Genomic DNA, 20,852 nt, shown 5'->3' with positions numbered 1-20,852 from the left:
CTGCAGGAGGTCGCTTTGCAAGTGGTGAAGCAGGTCTGCAGGTGTCTATCTTTCTCTCCCCCTCTGTCTTCCCCTCCTCTCTCCATTTCTCTCTGTCCTATCCAACAACAACAGTTATGACAACAATAACAACTACAGCAAGGGCAACAAGATGGGGAAAATGGCCTCCAGGAGCTGTGGCTTCTTAGTGCAGGAACCGAGCCCCAGCAATAACCCTGGAGGCAAAAAAAAAAAAAAAAAAAGGGAGGAAGAAAGAAAGAAAACTCAGATCCCATCAGGGACTACGGGTGAGCAGGCATCTGAGTCCACAGTTCTTTCAGGAGACGCACAGGTGCATTTTGTGGGGTCCCTAGAGACAATTCCCATGAACCTCAAATGACACACATTCCACCCCCACACCTTTAGATGTTAGAAGGCCCTCAGAGCAGGTAGGCAGCACCAGTCCGGGGTGCACAGACACCCCCTAAGCCAGCCTGCATGGTGAGGGTCCCCGGTGGGTTTCCTCAGCAACGTTTCTCTGCAGGGCGCTGGTGGACGCAGCCGTGGTGGCCAAGGACACGGTGCTGTGCGCCTTCAAGAACGAGAACTTGCAGTGGTGCCTGGGCCTGTGGAGGGGCTGGGGCGCCCGAGACTTTGACATCTTCTACCGCTCCTACGAGGAGCTGGGCCGCCTGGAGGCCTGCCCGCGGAAACGCAGGTGACTGCCAGGGCCTGGCATCACAGGGGCCAGCTGGCCTGGCCCAGCAGCCTGAGCCCCTTGCTTGCAGCCCTGGGGAGGAAGGCTCAGAAGACTGACCAGGTTCTGTATCCCCCCTCAACCACTTGCTGCTAAGACACGCTGAGAAGGGCGCACCCTGGCGGTAGTGCCTCCCATGCTCCAGGGCAGAATTACCCAAATACCCCATTGCTGGGAAAGATGGCAGAAAAGAGGGTGTCCACTTGGGCCGGACTCCCCCTGTCTCTTCCACTCACTTTCCAGAGCAGGGAAGAGAAGGAGAAGTGGGGGGACCACTTCCTGGGCTGGGTCACATAAAGAAGAATCCCCCCCCCGACATAATGGGTCTGCCCACTCCCCCCCAACCCTGCCTGCCCCCCCCCCCCGTCTGGGGTGGAATTACACTAGAGGCTCACAGTTGGCTGTGCCCCCTCCACCCCCACCCCCTGTCTTTCCCTCAATGGCCTCCCAGACTCAGCGTATTTCTCAGGCCCCTGTGTCCCGGGGCTCTGCTTGGGCCTGAGATCAGATGTCCCCTGCTTGGAAAGCCCCCAGAGGACCAGGCCCCGGGAATGAATGAGTTCCTTTAAGAGCAGAGCCAGGGGCTAGTGCAGGACGGGGGGCACCCGCTCAGCCCTGGCACAAAGGGAAGCAGAAACGCTCCCAGTAGGGCCCAGGAAGAGGGCCTGGTGTTTATCGCTTTGGAAAATAAAACTTGGAGGCAGGCCCTGTTTGTTTGCACATCATAATCTTGTTTATCACGTTCACAAATTAAGTAATATCCCAGCGGTTAGGCCTCGGGTTGTGAAATTGTCTCCTCTGTGGTTTGAAGTAACTTCTGTATTTTCTCAATGCTTATTGCAGACGATGGAAGGAGGAGTATTAAAGGGTAAAAAATAGAAGTGAAAATATGAGTGGGGGATCCATGGATATGACAGAAAAGATTGTATCAATCACACGTGCACACACATTTCCACACGTGTGTGCGGGCACACACACACACACACACACACACACACACACCCATTGAGCAAAAGGACCCATTTTGAGCCTGCTTAAAACAGAGAGAGTTGTTGTTCTGCACCCCATTAAGAATTTTGGTCCGGGGGACCAGACAGTGGTGCACCAGGTTAAGCACACAGTACGAAGCACAAGGACCCACACAGGCTCCTAGTTCAAGCCCACAGCTCCCCACCTGCAAGGGGGCTGCTTTGCAAGTGGTGAAGCAGGTCTGCAGGTGTCTATCTTCCTTTCTTCCTCTCTGTCTTCCCCTCCCCATTCAGTTTCTCTCTGTCCAATCAAGAAAATGGCCACAGGAGCAGTGGATTCATAGTGCAGGCACCAAGCCCCAGTGATAACCCTGGTGGCAAAAAAAAAGTTTAGTCCATACTCCCAGAGAGATAAAAATTAGGGAAGCTTCCAGTGGAGGGGAGGGGATACAGAACTCTGGTGGTGGGAACTGTATGGAATTGCACCCCTCTTATCCCACAATCTTGTCAATCATTATTAAATCACGAATAAACACACAGAGAGAGACTGAGAGCTGGAATGTGAGAGGTCACCCTTCAGTTCAAGTGATTGGCCTTTCTTTAAAAAGTGAATCAGAAATCAAACATGGAGGGCAGGGGAGACAGCATTATGGTTCTGCAAACACGCTCATGCCTGATGCTCTCAGGTCCCAAGTTCAATCCTCAGCACCACCATAAGCCTGAGCCGTGCAGTGCTCTGGAAAAAAGAAAAAATCAAACATGGGATTTACCAGGGTGTGTACAAGGGGGAAGATGTGGATCCTTTTATCTGGAAATAAACAGACTCTCAGATATGAAGGCATGGTCTCTATGTCTCCTGTCCCAGCCCTCTGTAGTGACATCAGTCTCTGTGCCTCCAGGCCCCACTCACTACACCAAGAGGATTGGCATGGGTGGCCTTTCTTTGTCCCGTGTCTGTCAAAATGTCAGAACTCCTGCCTGCACCCCTCTCGGTCAGAATCCTGCTGCGTTTCTTAGAACCCTTTCCAGTTTCACCCAGCTCTCAGGAGCAGTTCCCTTACTCCTCACCAGGGGGCGCCCCACTCCAAAATGCCCAGCTTCTGCCCGGGAGCCCAGCTGTCCTCTGGCCTGACCATGCCGCCCAGCAGGCAGGCTAAGAAACACGTCCCTGGGCCCCAGGCCCTCCAGAAGAGCTTGTGGGCTTGCTGAGTTTACTTTAGCAAGTATCCCCAAGTAGGATCCCAGCTGGGGAAGAAGGAGCCCTTGTGGCCGTGTGGGGAGAGATGTAAATACAGACACCAGAGCTGCCTGGCCGGGCAGAGGCCCAGAGCCACGCTGGAGAGCCAGGGGCCCAGCTGCAGGGAGGCTAGGCTGGTTTTCCATCTGGAAGCTTCTTAGAATCTTCTCCTCAGTGACTGGCATGTGTTATGGAGTGGTGGGTTGTTTTTCTGTTTGTTTTTGTTTTGTTCTTTTTTTTTTTAATATTTATTAATGAGAGAGATAGAAGGAGATAGAGATAGAAAGAACCAGACATCACTCTTGTACTTGTGTTGCCAGGGATCAAACTCAGGACCTCATGCTTGAGAATCCAGTGCTTTATCCACTGTGCCACCGCCTGGACCATAAGTAGTAGGTTTTTAAGAAAGTCAACTGGGCTTTTCTGCACAGGCCATAAGTTTATAGTTGTGTGTGTGTGTTTTCTCTGTCATGTGGCCAGAATTACTTCGAGTGACTCTCATGTGAAACAATATCTCATAAAATAAATAAAATAAATGAGGGAGAAAGATACACCAGAGTACCACTCAAGCATACACAGTGGGGCCGGGTGGTGGTACACCTAGTTGAGTGCACATGTTACCATCTGAGTTCAAGCCCCGACTCCCCACCTGCAGGGGGGTCGCTTCATAAGCGGTGAAGCAGGTCTGCAGGTGTCTCTCTTTCTCTCCCCCCCTCTGTCTCCCTCTTCTCTCACAGTTTCTCTGTCCTGTCAAGTAAAATAGAAAAGAAACAAAAAGAGGGGGAGGGGGAATAACCACTAAGAACAGTGGATTTTTAGTGCAAGCACTGAGCCCCAGTGATAGCCCTGATGGCAAAGAAAAATACACAGTGCTGGGGATCAAGTCAGAAGCCTCAAGCGTGCAAGTCCTGCACTCTGCCAGTTGAGCTGCTGTCCTTCCATCCCCTCATCACTGCTTTCCATGCTTTTTGACCCTGGGGAAAGTATGGGAAACAGAAGATTTGCCTCTGCTCCCAGCATGGGCTCTGCACAGTATGGGCAGGCAAGAGACAGCTCACTAGGTAGAGCGCACACTCCACCATGAGGTCAGGCCCAGGCTCGAGCCCCCTGGTACTACATGAGGGAAACTTCCTGAATGGTGGGACTGGGCCATGGTGGCTCTCCTCTCTGTCACTCCCTGTGTCTTCCCCTTCTCTCTCCATTTCTCTCTGAAAATAGAAAAGAAACAAAAAGAGGGGGAGGGGGAATAACCACTAAGAACAGTGGATTTTTAGTGCAAGCATTGAGCCCCAGTGATAGCCCTGATGGCAAAGAAAAATACACAGTGCTGGGGATCAAGTCAGAAGCCTCAAGCGTGCAAGTCCTGCACTCTGCCAGTTGAGCTGCTGTCCTTCCATCCCCTCATCACTGCTTTCCATGCTTTTTGACCCTGGGGAAAGTATGGGAAACAGAAGATTTGCCTCTGCTCCCAGCATGGGCTCTGCACAGTATGGGCAGGCAACAATAATAATTTTAATAACAATAAAAATTTAAAAAACAAGGACAACAAAAGGGAAAATAAATAATTAAAAAAAAAAACTGGGCTGATGGAGCCAGGCAACAGCACACCCAGTGGAGTTCACGAGTTACAACGTGAAGGACCCAGATTCCAGCCCCCAGTCCAGACCTGCAGGGCTCGCAAGCAGTGGAGCAGGGCTGCAGCTGTTTCTCAGCCTCCCTCCCTGTCTTCCTCCCGCTTCCCTCTCGATTTCTTTCTGTCTTCAAATGGACTGAAAGAGGAGTGGACAGATGGACAAAGGTTTCCAGGGGTGGGGAGAGGGACATAAGGTTCAAGCTGGGAAAGGGCTCCCTTGGCAGACAGAGCCCAGGGTGGTCAGCGCCCCCCTCCCCAGCCATGGCAGGATCTGTCCTTAGGTCACAGGCACTGGGCACAGGGACAGAGGCACGCAGGACCTGGGGGCAGGAGGGAGGCCCAGAGACGGCTGGGTCCAGTCCCAGAGAATGGGCCGAAGCTGCCAGAAACAGCCTAGGCCTCCTCCCTCCCTGGCTGGACAGGCAGCGAACAAAGGCCCCAGAGAAGCAGCCAACCCCCAAAATGTGTCGTCACCAGGGGCAACCGGACTGCACCTCCCAAGCCTGGGAAAAAGTGGCTGCTCCTTCAAGTGGGGCAGGGAGTGGGGGGTGGGGGTGGGCGTGAATGTTTAATTTAGTTTAGTTTTTTCCTTCTTTTGCCTCCAATGCCTGAAGTGAATCAGCTTTTTTTTTTCTTTTCTTTTCTCAATGCTGCAGTAGCACACGGAAGACAGCCTGCGGGACAGGTGCAGATAGAAACCCGTGCAGCCCCCCCGCTCCCCCGACCCTACCCATCCTGTCCATGTCCTCACATTAGGGATTTTCCAGAAGGGTCCAAGTGGGCAACTTAAGGTCTTTGCTGGTGTAAAGCTGGACCTCTGTCTGCACAGCGGCTCGGCTGTCACCATTGCACGATGTCCCCTACGAGCTGGACATCTGATCAAAGAGTAGCTTGGACCCAGTTCTGAGAGAGGGAGCACCAGTGTCAGCTGTTCCCCAAGGAGAAGAACTTCTTGGCAGGTGTCACTCGCCCTGCTTTGCCCTGCTTCAAAGGGAAAGCAAGCAGGCACAGACCCTGGCTGCAGGCCTCTTCCTTCTGCTCCTTAAGCCCTAAGCATCTCACTGGGACACCCCCAGAGACCCCACCACCACCACCACCACCCGAGGCATCTCCCGGGTCCTCGCTTCCCTCCTGGGGCTGCCCTGCCCTGCCCTGTTCCACTCCAGCTCGGCTGGCATGGTCCCCGGTGCCACCATGCCTGTCGCTCTTCCAAGACTCACCCCCATGTCTGGAGGGTGGTGGGTAGTCACATGGATGGGGGGGTGGCAGATGTCATGTGAACCCACTGCTCCCCAAACTCCTCCGGGCAAGTCATGGGGACCCAGGCTCAGTTTGGTTTGGGGGCGATTTCTTCTTTTCCTTAGCACTAGAGTAGCTGCTAATGTTCTTATCCTGCGTGATTCCACCATCTCTTTGCTTTAGATGGGAGTGGGGGAAGGGAGAGTGAGAGAGAGAGAGAGAGAGAAAGTGGGGGAAACAGCATGGTGGTTTTGCAAAGAGACTCTCATGTCTGCAGCTCCAAAGTCCCCTATTCAATCCACCGCACTACCATAAACCAGAGATAAGCAGTGATCCACAAAAGACAGGCAGACAGCCACACAGACAGAGAGATACCACAGCACTGTGGAGACAGCTTGTGAAGCTTCCCCCCATGCAAGTGCTCCTATGCGGTCGGTGGCCAAGAGCTCGAACCCAGGTCCTCCAACATGATAAGATGTGTGTGTTCCACCCTGTGAGCTAGCCCTAAGTTGCATGTGGGTAAAAACGTTGATCTGTTTACAGAGCCAGGAGAGGAGAGAGCCCTCCCAGCAGGCACCTGACTCTCCATAATGCCCCAAATTTACGCCCCGACATCACATGGGAGCGCAGACGAAGCTCTACAGATGGCAGAGCTGTGCTGTGGGGCTCTCCCTCTCTCTGCCCCCCACCCCCACCACAGCCCCCAGCCAAGTCCCATTGCCCTCAGCCCTCCAGCATCAGGAGAACAACAGACACTTGCTCTCAGCTTCGGGAAGGGAGGAAATGCAGCATCTGGGGGCCAGATGTTCTGAGGGCCGAGGGCCCCCAGCTTGTTTGCCTGGACTTTCCTTCAACTTGTGTAGCTAAGTCATGGGGAGAGCAAAGTGGCTCCTCGGTAGAGCACAGGACTCAAAAGCAGGAGTTTGGGAGTTCTATCCCCAGTATCGCATGTGCCAGAGGGAAGCTCTGGTTCTCTCTTGTAAAGAAAACAAATGCAGCGAGGGAGAGAGCAGAATGGTTATACAAAGAGACTTTCACGCCTGGGGCTCCAAAGACCCAAGTTCTATCCCACCACATCATCATAAGTGAGAGCTGAGCAGTGCTGTGATAAAAATAAACAAATAATTAATGAAATTAAAGAAAAAGTCAGAACTCAGCAGAGCTCTGGCCTCCCTTTCATAAACCAACATTGCAAACACACAAAGGCTTGAGGAGGAGGACTTATCAGCAGAGGCACCTGCCTCCATTTGAATCTGAACTGCAACTCTTTTTATGTTAATAAAACTTATTCATTTATTTTTTTCATTTTTTTTTTTTTGCCTCCAGGATTATCATTGGGGCTTGGTGCCTGCTCCTGGTGACCATTTTTTCCATTTTGTTCTTGTTATAGTTATTGTTGTTATTGCTGCTATTATTGGGTAGACAGAGAGAAATGGCAAGAGGAGGGGAAGGCAGAGAGGGAGAAAGAAAGACAGACACCTGCAGACCTGCTTCACCACTTGCAAAGCAACCCCCCTGCAGGTGGGGAGCCGGGGGCTCAAACTGTGATCCTTACACTGGTCCTTGTGCTTGGTGCCATGTGTGCTTAACCCACTGCACCACCACCCAGCCCCCCAACTTATTCATTTATTTATGAAAGAGACTGAGGTGAGAGTGAGAGCCAGAGCATCACTCTGGCACATTCGATGTCAGGGATCAAACTCAGGACCGCATGCTGGTAAGTTCAGTACTTTAGCTGCTAAACCACCTTCTGGGGTCAATACTATTTTTGAATGAAGTTTTTTTTTTAATGTTTGTGGGTTCCTATATTTTAAAGATTTATTTCTTAACGAGGTAGAAGGAGAGAGCAAGAGAGAACCAAAGCATCGCTCTGGTGCATGCAATGCCAGAGAATCAAACCCAGGACCTCATGCTTGAAAGTGCAGCGTTCCAGACACTGCAACCTCCTGAGCCAAGGGAGACTTATCCTTCCTGCAAAAGCTGCTATGACCCATGTCTGGCCTCTGTGACACCCAGCACTGAGGTCCACATGGAAGGTCACTTCTGTCACCAAATGTACGGGGGGCAAGCTGGGAGGGGGCTCCCCACACCAGGTGATTCTTTGGCTCCACTTGGCTCAGTTCTGACAAAGCCTCTGTCCCATAGACTGATCCCCACCTTCCGACACCAGTCTGTCACCTGTACTTCCAACCCCCCCAGCTACAGGTGGAAGTGTCCAGGACTCCCGCTCAGGTGTCCCTAATTCTCATCTGCTGGAGTGGCTCCCAGTACCCAAGGAGCCTGCGACCTGTTAGATTAGCAGCTATGGGCGAAAGGTAATGAGGCCTGGGACGGGTATTCAGAAAGGGGTGCAGTGCCTATACCTGACTCCAGGGGGCGCTGCTCTCCCAGCTGGTCACCAGCTCAAAAGCTCCCCAAACCCAGGGAGTCTAGGGAAGGTCAGACCCATCCATCACTCCACATGATGGATAGAATGATTGGCCTTTGGTGTTCTGTTCTGTTCTGTTCTGTTCTGTTCTGTTCTGTTCTGTTCTGTTCTGTTCTGTTCTGTTCTGTTCTGTTCTGTTCTGTTCTGTTCTGTAAGCATGAGGTCCCGAGTTCAAGCCTATGTACTCTGTATAGCAGTGTATACTATATACTGTGTGCCAGTGTAATGCTCCAGCTTGATCTCTCACCATCTCTCTTTCTCTCTCCCTCATGAAATAAATAAAGAAAGATAGGGAGTCGGACAGTAGCGCAGCAGGTTAAGTGCAGGTGGAGCAAAGCCCAAGGATTGGCGTAGGGATCCCAGTTTGAGCTCCTGGCTTCCCACCTGCAGGGGAGTCGCTTCACAGGCAGTGAAACAGGTCTGTAGGTGTCTGTCTTTCTCTCCTCCTCTCTGTCTTCCACTTCCCTCTCCATTTCTCTCTGTCCTATCCAACAACAACGACATCAATAATAACTACAATAATAAAACATGGGCAACAAAAGGGAATAAATAAATAAATATTAAAATATTTAAAAAATAAAAGAAATATTTCTAATGTTAAAAAAAGAAAAATTCTGAGGTCCCAACTTCAATTCCCAGCACCACCATAAGCCAGAGCTGAGCAGTCTCTCCCTCTCCCTCTCCCTCTCCTTCCCCCCTCTCTCCCTGTATCTCATTAAAATAATTAATAAATTAAATTTAAAAGGTTTTGTCATGAATAACAAATGATACCTACTTTTACACTCTGGAGCTATCCCAGAGACTACAAAATCAAATGAAAAAGCCAGGCTGTGGCACACCTGGTAAAATACACACATTATAGTGCTTGGACCCAGGTTCAAGGCCCTGGTCCCCACCTGCAAGGGGAAAGCTTATCGAGGCAGTGATGCCCATGGTTAAGTGCACACAGTACAGTGCTTAAGGACCCAGATTCAAACCCCTGGCCCCCACCTGCAGGGGAAAAGCTTTACAAGTAGTGAAGCAGGGCTGCAGGTGTCTCTCTGTCTTTTTCCTACTCTATTTCTCCCTCCCCTCTTAATTTCTCTCTGTCTCTATCCAATAATAAACAAATATAAACATATTTTAAAGAACTCCTCCCATGAGATTAAGTTTTTGTCAAAGGCATGTTTTAGAAGATTTTTGCTCCCCTGCAAAGGCAATGGCAGACTGCACCCCCAAGGTCAGGTCCAAGGTGAAGTGTGGACTCCAGGCAACACAATTCCTAAGAAGGGACCCAATGGGGGAGAAATCAGGGGAGCCACTGCTACAGAAATGTGTCCCCCACCCGACCCCTGTTGCAGATTAAGTACATTCACTTGCCCCAAAGAGTGTGGAGGTGGGGTCCCCTAGAGAACTTAGAGCCCGGAAAAGACAGTTCTTCACTAAACAGCCAGCCTCTTGGGCAGGGGCAGCCCAGGTTGTTACCAAAAATAAAGGCTCAGGGGGACGGGCCATGGTGTACCCAGCTGAATGCACATATCACCGGGCCATGGTGTACCCAGCTGAATGCACATATCACCGGGCCATGGTGTACCCAGCTGAATGCACATATTACTGTATGCAGGGATGCAAGTTCAAGCTCCTGCTTCCCACCTGCAGAAGGGAAGCTTCACAAGTGGTGAAGTAGGTCTGTAGGTGTCTGTCTCTCCCTTTCCCTCTATACCCCTTTCCCTCTCAATTTCTCTGTCCTGTCAAATAAAACAGAAAGAAGAAAAAAGAAAAAGAAAGAAAAAAACAGCCAGGAGCAGTGGATTCATAGGGGCTTCACCAAACCTCAGCAAAGAACCCTGGTGGCAATAAAAATAAATAAAAATTGAAAATAGGAGTTCAGTGCTCGCCACTCAGAAGGCTGATTAATCAAGAGTCAATGGTTGGTGTAAGGAAAACAAATTTATTTCAGGTGCTGTCAGAACCTGAGAAGATGGCGGACTCCTGTCTCAAAAAAAAAAATCATTTCTCTCCCAGGCTGGGGTTCAGGGCTTATGAAGGACAATGAGGGAGAAAGGGGGTACAGTCATACTGTCATCTGTCTCAGCAATTTATGTGGCTTTCCAGAAACTGTCCAGTCACCCAGAAATGAGTAAGTGTTTGGTAACCTTGTCCTTTGTGAAAGCTTGAGGGAGCTGCAGGGTCTCAAACTTTTGCCATAAGATCCTTACATAATACCTCCTGAACAGCAAGCTCTTAGTCTATCATTTCAAGCACCGAGACACCGGGCAAAGGCCTGAAGCATGCTGTTGATCTGCACCTCATTTTAAGAGCCAGAATTCTACAGAAGGAAGCAAGAGGCTAAAGAAATTGATGGATGATGTGGAGAGCAGAATGTGAGTTCAATCCCCAGCATCTTAGATGCCAGAGTGATAGACTGGCACTCTCACACACACAAATACACAAATGCATCTTAATAGCACTAATAATAATAACAATAACAAATAGGTAAATATTTCCAAAGAGAAAAGACAGGTTAGAAAGTAATATTTTTTTCGGGGTCGGGTGGCAGCCCATCTGGTTGAGCGCACATGTTACAATGCTCAAGGACCCAGGTTCAAACCCCCAGCCCCCACCTGTGGGGGAAAGCTTTGCGAGTGGTGAAACAGTGTTGCAGGTGTCTCTGTCTCTCTCTCTTTCTCTATCAGCTCCTTCCCTTTTGATTTCTGGCTGTCTCTATCCAATGAATAAACAAAGATAATGAAAAATAAATTAAAAGAAAAGAAAAATAGAAAGTCGTGTTTTGGGGTCAGGGGTGGCTCTCCAGGTTAAGCACAATGTGCAAGGACCCAGCTCAAACCCCCAGCCCCCACCTGCAGGAGGAAAGCTTCACTAGCAATGAAACAGGGCTGCAGGTACCTCTCTGTCTCTCTGTGTCTCCCTCTTCTCTCTCAATTTCTGTGTCTCTCTCTAGTAAATAAATAAATGAGAGTGAAGGAAAGGAAGGTTGCACATTGTGTCCGTACGAAGTCAAGGCACCAACTCTTTCTCTTCTCCCCTTTCTTTTCCCCTTTGTCCTTCTTCTTCCTTCTCTCCCTCTCTCCTGCCTTTTCCTTCCTTTCTCTCTATTTAGAGATTTATTTATGAGAGAAAACTAGAACATTGGCACATGCAATGCTGGGGATTGACCCCGGGGCCTCCTGTTTGAGAATCCAGTGTTTTATCCACTGTGCCACCTCCTGGGCTGCTCCTCTCTCCCTATTTTCTTTTCTTTTTTCTTTCTTGCCTTTTTTTTTTTTTTTTTTGCCTCCAGGGTTATTGCTGGGGCTCGGTGCCTGCCCCAGGAATCCACTGCTCCTGGAGGCTACTTTTTCCCCTTTTGTTGCCCTTGTTTATGTTGTTGTTCTTGTTGTTGACAGAGAGAAATGGAGACAGGAGGGGAAGACAGAGACGAGGAGAGAAAGATAGACATCTGCAGACCTGCTTCACTGTTTGTAAAGTGACCTCCTGCAGGTGGGAAGCCGGTGCTCGAACCAGGATCCTTACGCTGGTCCTTGGGCTTTGCACCATGTCCTTTCTCCTTTCTAACTGCAACTTTTCCAAATTCCTCTTGCAAAAAAGAACCCACCACTCCATTCAGCTGCTTGCAAAGTTAAGGAATACCCCCCACCCTACACACACACACACACCTCCAAAGGCCTTATCTCTACCAAGGATCCCCTAAGGGAATTCTCTGGCCGCTTCCTGACCCCCAGGCAGAATCCACCAGGGCTGTTTTCAATGCCGTCTGGAGACAGGGCTCTGTCCAAGAACAAAGGCTCCCAGGCTGGCCAGGTGCTGTGGCCTCAGGGACACATATTTGGCATCTGGTCTGCCTGCTTCCCAGTGGAGATAACTGAACAACAGCCAGGACTGGCAGGAACAGCTTGGGAACGCCTGAGGCTTGGGGGGGGGGGGGGCAGCAGCTCCAGACTCAGCAGCAGCTGCCCAGGGCTGCTCCCTTGAGTGCTGTGCTGGGTGGGCTCAGTTAGCACGCTGGGTGCAGAAAGAAATGGCCTTTTATAAAAATTCAGCTGACCTGGCTGGGCCTTTTCTAAGCTGGGGGTTGCACCAAGGTCTTCACCGCCAGTGCCTGCACCCCAAATTCCAGCTCCTCATAGAGCACACCCAGACCCACCCCCTCCATATATCCTGCCTCCTGGGATCCTCCCAGGATGCAGCACCTGACTGCACCCACCTCAAACGCAGATTCTTCTCCACCCCTTGTAGATCCTCCCATCAGTCACCATCCCCCATCACAAACTCCTCCAATTCATCTCAGTCATCAGTACTTAGGGGAGTCCCTCCTCCCTTCTCCTTACTAATGTCCATTCATGAGAGGGTCACCAGACACCTTCCATGCCCCACCCCCACCCCACCCCCAGAAAATCCTGATTTCAGAATCTTCATCCCAGACCCCTCCCGAGTCATCAAAAAGTGTCCAGGAGAGGACCGGGTGGTATTGCAGTGGAATACCAAAGCATGGGGACTCGGCAGAAGGATCCCAGTTCGAGCCCCCGGCTCCCCACCTGCAGGGGAGTCACTTCACAGGCGGTGGAGCAGGTCTGCAGGTGTCTTTCTCTCCCCCTCTCTGTCTTCCCCTCCTCTCTCCATTTCTCTCTGTCCTATCCAACAACAATGACATCAATAACAACAATAATAATGACCACAACAATGGTAAAACAACCAGGGAAAAACAACAAAAGGGAAAAAACAGCCTGTAGGAGCAGTGGATTTCTGCCCTGGCAATAACCCTGGAGGCAAAAAAAAAAAAAACCTCCCCACAGGGGGGAAAAAAGTGTCCAAAAAATTATGAGCAGTGGAATTCATCAGCGCTTCAGGGCTGGAATGCAGGCATGCCAACAGCTGAAGAGACTAAAGCAGGAGCCCCTCAGTTATTGGGGAGAAAGATCATTCCTTCCCTGGGGCCCATCCACCCAGGCTGTGACTCAGCTGGCAGGGACATGGGCGCTGAGCCTTTAAGAGCTCACAGCAGCTGTAGCACAGGGGTTCTGGAAGGACCAGAGGCCAAGCCCCTACCCCAGCCAGTCCTGGTGGGTCTGTCTGACCAGGGCCATGGATGAGAGAGAATGCTGGGTACTGACCACTGACATCTTTTATAGCTCCCTGCTGGGGAGACTGAGCTGCCCATTCCAAATGGAAGTGTGGGGGTGCCAGTCACAGCCATGCTGGGACATCTCGGGCTGCCCCCCACCCCATGCAGTTACTGGGGAACAAGGATAGCAAAGGATGTTCAGGGTAGGCTGTTAGAAGCACAGCCCCCTGGGGAAGCTGCCCAGTGCAGTCTAAGACAGAAGTGGACAAATTAGCCCAGATGCCCAGCCTTTCAACCTGCTCTGCGGTATGCAAGCTCCCCGCCATCTTGGGCAGGGCCCCCAACTCTCAGAGGGGCCCAACTCCCTTGGGCTAAGCTGGTTCAGGTGTGCAGAGACCAGGGAGAGAAAGAGAGAGAGAGAGACTCTGAGACTCCAGGGCTGAGCCTGAAGCACTCCCCTCCCTAACAGGAGTGCTTCTGGGGAGAGGGTGTTTTCCTGCACACTTGGGCAGAAGGGTCTTATCTCTGGGAAAGCCTCTAGGCAGCCAGGACACCTGTACCCCCACGAGGGCCTCTCGTTCATTCATTTGCTACACACACACACACACACACACACACACACACACACACACACACTGGGGTCATGTGCCGTCCAGGAACCAAGACTCAGGGATCAGGCCAGGCCCAGGGACCCTGTGGCAGATGTGACAGGGGAGGCCATTAAGAGGAGCCAAGGGACCAACTAAAGAAAGATTTGCGTCATGGTCTGGGAGGTGGCACAGTGGATAAAGCATGGGACTCGCAAGCATGAGGTCCTGAGTTCAATCTCTGGCAGCACATGTACTAGAGTGATGTCTGGTTCTTTCTCTCTCCTCCTATGTTTCTCATTAATAAATAAATAAAATCTTTAAAGAAAGAAGAAGAAGAAGAAAGAAAGATTTGTGTCTGAGGAGGAGTCTCAGCAGGCAGAGCACCAGACTTCCATACGAGTTTGCTTTACATTGGGTTGTTCTAGCTCTCCCCCGCCAAGAAAATTGGATCAGTCCTGTTAGTTTCGCGGGCCCACTTGGCCCCGCCCCTAGGTACCCCGAGAGAGTTCCAGAGTTCCAGGGTTCGAGAGTTCCAGAGTTGCAGAGTTCGAGAGTGCTTGGCACTGCCGCGGGGGGAAGAGACAGCAGATGATGTTTGGTGATTAGTTTGGTTTAGTTTATGAATCGTTGTTCCTGAATAAAGAAATACAGCTTCCCTGCCCAGCCGTATGTCTCTGGTCGTCTCTGTTACTCACCGGTGAAGCTAGCCCGGCCAGCTGGAGCCTACGAATTTTAACAACACTTTAAAGAAAGAAGAAGAAGAAAGAAAGAAAGATTTGTGTCTGAGGAGGAGTCTCAGCAGGCAGGGCACCAGACTTCCGTGCATGAGGTCACGAGTTTGATTCCTGGCAATACATATGCCAGAGTGAGGCTCTGGTTCTCCCTCCTAAATAAATAGTTAAATGGGCAGCCAATAAATCTGTAACAGAGACTCATGGCTGGAGAGATAGCCCACTGAGTAGAGCACAGGACTTGCATGCATGAGGCCCCTGGGTTCGATGTCCAGCACCAACCAAGCCCCAGACCAGACTTTGGGGTACTCCAGGCCCAACCAGGCTTCTGCCCACCTAGAACCCACTCTCTCCTGGACAGACTGGAGGTCACCCATGGAAGCCCCCTGGAGGGTTCTGAGCACCCCTAATCCCAGTTGCACCCCACCAGTAGTACTATCAGGATCTCTGGGGCCAAAGTCCTCGACAGGAGTCCGTTTCTGTAAGTAAAGGAAGGAAAGATGAGGTGTTGGGGTGCAGCCGAGCCCCACAGGGCAGAGCAGGCCTGACTGGGGCTCCTGCGCCGGCGTGCATCGCCCAACCGGTCCACCTGCTTCTCATCTGTGAACAGCAGCCAGGTGTGCTTCCAGGTGTGCCGCCAGGAGCGTCGCACATGCTCCCATCGTGGGAAAACTGGGGGGTGAGAAGGGGCTGGCGTACCCTGCACCCCTGATCTGAATGCCTTTGGGCTTTGAATCTCCCTCCAGCTCCCTGTCTGCAAACTGAGTTCAGTGCGTCGTTGGTGGGGGAACATAACACCCCTCCAGGGCCTGGGGGGCACCCCTTCAGAATTTGGGGGGCCCCTTGCTGCCCGTGGGATGTTGGTGGAGGTGAGCAAGACCCTCAGTTGCAGAGAGGGCCTGCAAGCCCGCTCGCCCGTTCACGGGGGAGCCGTTACTGTACAGACACTATCCTGTGCAGTGGTGGAGGGAAACCGCCGCCCAGACCTGTGGCTTTAGTGGGGCGCCTCTTGCCTCTCCAGATCCTCTCCAGGGTGATGTCTCAAGTCCCTGAGCCCCCTGTGTGCAAGGGATCTCAACTGCCAGTGGCCAGTGGCCAGCGGCCAGAATAGAAACTTGGATGTGTGGGGAGGGGGGTGGTCACTGAGGGAGGCAGACTGGCAACCAGCAGAAGTGTGATTTCGGAGAAGCCTTCATTCCTGGAGGAGGGGGTGAGCTCATTGTCCTCTGTCCATCTGAGCTTGGCTTCTGTTACCCCAAGGCCATATTGTCACCGCGTGGGGAAGTTCTAGGATCCTAGACTCACAGGACAAAATCTAATGGGGACAGTTGCTCTAACCCAAGTCCTGTTCTCTGGGGCCCCAGGATTCCAAGGAACAGCTTGAACCCTATGAGTTCAGCCCCACTTTGGGGGTGAGGAATCTGAATCTACCCCCACTCTCCCCTCCCCCACTGGAAACCTACTGACACCCCTTTTCTGTAAATCAGCCTCTTCCCAACTCCTGCAAGATGCACCCCAGAATTCTAGCCCCACAGCCAGGAACACTCAGCTCCCTCTTGATAGTCACCAGTCCTGGTTCCCCTTGGAGGATCTGACTTTGAACTTGGGAAGAACAAAGCCCTCTTTGTACACTGCTCGGGGGTGGATGGAGGGAGCCAGAGAGGGGGGAGAATTGCATAAATAATATGAGAAGCAGCAAACCCCAATTCGATTTTGTAACTTCTCTTGCAAATAGGAAAAAAAAAAACTTTATTTTGAAAGTGGCAGTGGAGCCAAGTTTCCCCCCCCCCCCATAGTGTGGAGGTTGGGGACTCAGGACCCAGGGCCAGAGGGACGTGTCACTGAGCTTTGTCAAGAACAACCAGGTCAGCTGCTCTGGCCCTGCTCAGCCCAGACAACATAAAACACCACCTTCATGTAATTATTATTTTTCCCCCCAGTGGCAAGAAGTCCAGGTTGTATGGACAGAAAACCGTTTCTGAGCATCAGACCCAGAAATAAAATGACTTCTTCCCTTCTCCCCCTCTGGCCCTTGCCACGTGTGACTTCTCACGTTTCCACTGCTTTCTTCCTGCCAACAGTGCTGGGTGCTTGTTGAAGCTGGGGTGCTCTCAGCTCCTAGCTCCTTCCCAGAAGCTACAACCTGTATTTTTTTTCCTCATACTTCATATTTTGTGTCTGCACATGCTCTTCTCTCTCTCTGGCAAAAAAAGAAAGAAAGAAAGAAAGAAAGAAAGAAAGAAAGAAAGAAAGAAAGAAAGAAAGAAAGAAGAAAGAGAAAAAAGAAAGGAAAGAAAAAGCCCTCATCCTTCTCTGAAGTTCAATTGTGTATCACCTCCTCTGGGAAGTCCTCTCTGATTAATTCTCCACCTCCTGGCATGCCTCTCAGCCCCTTGGTGGATGGATGATTAGACCCACAAGCTTCTTGATCCATAATGATGCTTGCGTGCAAGATGAAAATCACCCTCTGTAAGGGAACTGGGGGGAGAGAAGGTTAGAGGAGGGGAGGCAGGAAGCTTAATTGCTCCTCTGAGTGAGCTGTGATGCTGTTCAGGTACGGCTTGATCTAGCATCTAGTGCTTCATCTCTCCACGTCAGTGTTATCCTCATGGGGGGGAGCTAGAAATGTGCAGCCTTCCTTAGTCACCCCATATAAAGATGACAGTCTTCCGTCCCCAAGAGTTGGCAAATGCTTCGTCCTGTGGTCAGAAAGTAGGGACTTTCCAGGGGTGGGAAACATTCTAACAACGCTTTTCTCCCCCCCTCCCCAGAGAGAGAGAGAGAAACTGAGACAGAAAGGAGAAATGAAAAGAGAAGAGGGGAGAAGAAACCATAGCACCACAGTTTCCTTCAATGCTGCAGGGGCTTGGCTCGAACCCTGTCACATATGGCGAAGCAACATACTTTCCAAGTGAGCTATTGTGTAGTCCTCTGGAAGCACTTTTAAATTTCAAAGATTTGCCTAATTTTGCTTTTGAAAATTTTTTATTAGTGACTTAATATTTATTTACAAAATTATATGATAACAAGGGTATAATTTCACTTTTCCACTGCCAGAATTCTGTGTCCCCATTGCCTCCACTGGAAACTGCAGTAATTCTCCCAAGATCACAGATATGGGTTGACTATTATTTCGTTTTTTTTTTCTTTTTTTAATATTTATTTATTTTCCCTTTTGTTGCCCTTGTTTTCCATTGTTGTTGTAGTTATTATTGTTGTTGTTATTGTACAGGACAGAGAGAAATGGAGAGAGGAGGGGAAGACAGAGAGGGGGAGAGAAAGACAGACACCTGCAGACCTGCTTCACCGCCTGTAAAGAGACTCCCCTCTGCAGGTGGGGAGCCGAGGGCTCGAACCGAGATCCTTACATGGGCCTTTACACCACGTGAGCTTAATCCGCTGCGCTACCATCCAACTCCTGACTATTATTTCTATAAATATATATATATATATATATATGCCCTTTTTTCCTATGGTCCTGCCTTCTCTTCCTTTCTAAGTCACCCCTACTACTTCTGAGTGTCCTTCCATTTTTTCCCCTCTTCTCTCTCCGGGTCCTGATGAAACTGGAGTTCAGAGCCCTCTAGTCATCATCCCTTAACATTTACCCCTCTGGGAGTATGGAGCAAAATTCTTTATGGGGTGCAGAAAGTAGGAGTTGTGGCTTCTTTAACTGCTTCTCTACTGGACATGGGTTTTAGCAGGTCAATCCATACCCTCAGCCTGTTTCTATCTTTCCCTACTGCTGTTTATTTTTATGACAAAGAGAGGAGAGAGAGAGAGAGAGAGAGAGAGAGAGAGAGAGAGAGAGACACCAGAGCTCCACCAACATCTGGCAGCTGGGGAGCTTTCTGGATGGTGGAGCAGTGCTGTGGTATCTTTACTCTCTGTGTCTGTCTCTCTTTATCTAAAATAAAGGATGGAAAAACTGGGGGCTGGGTGGTGGTGCACCCAGCTTCATACACACATTGCCACGTGCAAGTACCCAAGTTTAGTCCAAGCCCCCACTCTCCACCTGCAGGGTGGAAGCTTCACGAGTGGTGAAGCAGGTCTGTAGGTGTCTCCATCTCTCTCTGTCTCACCTTTCTCTCTCAATTTATCAAGTAAAATAGAAAGGAAGGGGAAGGAAAAAATGGTTGCTGGGAGTGGTTTATTTGTAATGCTGGCACCAAACTCCAGCAATAACCTTGGTGGAAATTACAAACAAAGAAAGAGAGCAAGGAAAGAAAGAAAGAAAGAAGGGGAGGAGAGATGAAGGGAGGGGAGAGGAAGAGGAAGAGAATTGCCCCCGGGAGGTGACTTGGCATTGGCATCAGTGTATAGGAGGACTTAGGTTCATTCCTATTCCTGGTGGAGAGAGAGAGAGAGAGAGAGAGAGAGAGGAGACAAGCAGTGCTGTCTGAGGTGTCAACAGCCAGCAGGTGGTGTTCTAAGGGGGCAGCCAAGAAGAACGAGACAACACAGGCAGACACACCACCACCCTGTGGTGTTAGAGGCAGAGCCATGGAGAGGAGGTCTGGGCAGGTGTTTACACTTGAGAGGCTGTGGGAAGACAGTGGATCCCAGGGAATCAGCAAGAATGCAGCCCCAGGTAGGGTGAGGGGCCAGGAGTTAAGGGAGTTGCATGGCGGGGGGGGGGGGGGGGGGGGGGCTGAGTCACCATTTTTTCTCTTCTGGCTCTCATGGGGGTTTATCCGTATGAGCGGTCTCTGCACTTCTGCTCTTTAAGTATGAATTTCACACAACTTTACATCCTTATAATAAAAAATAAGATGTGGAAGTCAGGCAGTAATGCAGCAGGTTAAGCGCACGTGGCGCAAAGCGCAAGGACTGGCAAAAGGATCCCGGTTCGAGCCCCCAGCTCCCCACCTGCAGGGGAGTGAGTCACTTCACAGGCAGTGAAGCAGGTCCGCAGGCGTCTCTCTGTCTTTCTTCCTCTCTATCTCCCCCTTCTCTCTCAATTTCTCTCTGTCTCTATCCAATAACAAATTTAAAAATATTTAAAAATAAAAATAAATTAAAATTTAAAAAAATAAAATGAAATAAAAAATAAGATGTTTGTGCTCCTAATCTCTTGGAATTCTTTTCAAGAAAGGCACGAGAGTGGACCTTTTGCTCCTCGGACCCTGGTCATTTCCCCCCACAACAGTGTCTCTGAAAGGCAGAAGGCTGGTGTGTCTGGGTGTCTCTCCCCTTTGGAGGTGCTCAGGCTTCCCCTGAGAAGTTTATAGGGTGAGAGACAGTGAGAGAAAGGCACAGGGGAGAGAGAGACACCTGCAGCACTGCCCCACTGCTTGAGAAGCATTCCGCCAGCAGGTGGGAGCTTGAACCTGGGTCCTTGAGCATGGTAACATACGCGCTGTAATGGGTGCACCGCCTGCAAGCAAAATCCCCTCCTCCCTGAGGCTGCAGTCTCCTGGCTGAGGAGCTGTGGTTTCCCACGGGTCTGGCTCCCCACTGGCCCCTCAAACCACTGCACTGGAGGTGGGTTCAGCCTGGGCCTGGGATCCACCCAGCAGGAGCCAGAAGGTCTACTGACCAGAAGGCCTGATTTATTTTTACTTTGTGGGGTTGCCCCCAGCAAAATGCAGGCTGCTATTTAACCAGCGACCACTGAAAATAAATATTAAAACACCACACTGGTGCCACTGAGCCAGGCCCCTCTGTGCCCAAGGGGCTCCTTTAGGCCTCCAGCCAAGGCCGCCGAGTGGACAAACCCAGCCATGTCCACACACAGCCGCACTTCCCCACGTCTGGGGAACAGTCCCTGGTCAGAGCAAGACGAGAGACTAAGAGAGGAAAACGCCTCTTCTAGAATGTTCCACCCACACTGATGTGTGGCCAGCCCTGGCTGACAGTCTGCTGTGCTCTGGGTTTGTTCCAGTCATATGGGCTCTGCTGAGTCACCAGACACCCCCCACCCTGGCCTCAGCTGCAGACAGAAACCACAAGGGTCCTCCAGTCCACCCCCTTCCCCCAACACCAACACCACTTTCCATCCACTTACTGCTGTTTCCCAAGCCTGAGATGTCCAAATGCAGGTTCCATGTCAGGAGGCCTGGGGTGAGGTGGGGGGATTGATAGGAAGGCCCCCACTGCAACCAACTGAAGTGAGAGAGAGAAAGAGAAGAGACAGAAACAGAGGAAAGATATCAAGACAGAAAGAGAGACAGAGGAGAGACAGAGAAATAAACGGAGCAGGATAGAAGGCAGGGGGAGAGGCAGGGA

General features: G+C 50.8%; 1 protein-coding gene across 4 annotated transcripts in view; it reads left to right on the top strand.

Moving 5' to 3' along the window:
* The window catches only part of LRRK1 (leucine rich repeat kinase 1), a 113,126-nt gene extending 110,585 nt beyond the window's left edge, over nt 1-2,541 (top strand). For all 4 annotated transcript variants that reach the window (XM_060179301.1, XM_060179299.1, XM_016191248.2 and 1 more), the window contains one exon: nt 524-2,541. In XM_060179301.1, the coding sequence (XP_060035284.1) occupies nt 524-701 (178 nt within the window). In that variant the 3' untranslated portion in view covers nt 702-2,541. The remainder of the gene's footprint in view (nt 1-523) is intronic.
* Nucleotides 2,542-20,852: the final 18,311 nt, after the last annotated feature.

This window comes from Erinaceus europaeus, chromosome 20, assembly GCF_950295315.1.
Source record: "Erinaceus europaeus chromosome 20, mEriEur2.1, whole genome shotgun sequence".
Lineage (NCBI taxonomy): Eukaryota > Metazoa > Chordata > Mammalia > Eulipotyphla > Erinaceidae > Erinaceus > Erinaceus europaeus.
Note: the sequence above shows the minus strand (reverse complement) of the source record. Positions and strands in the feature narration are given on the sequence as shown.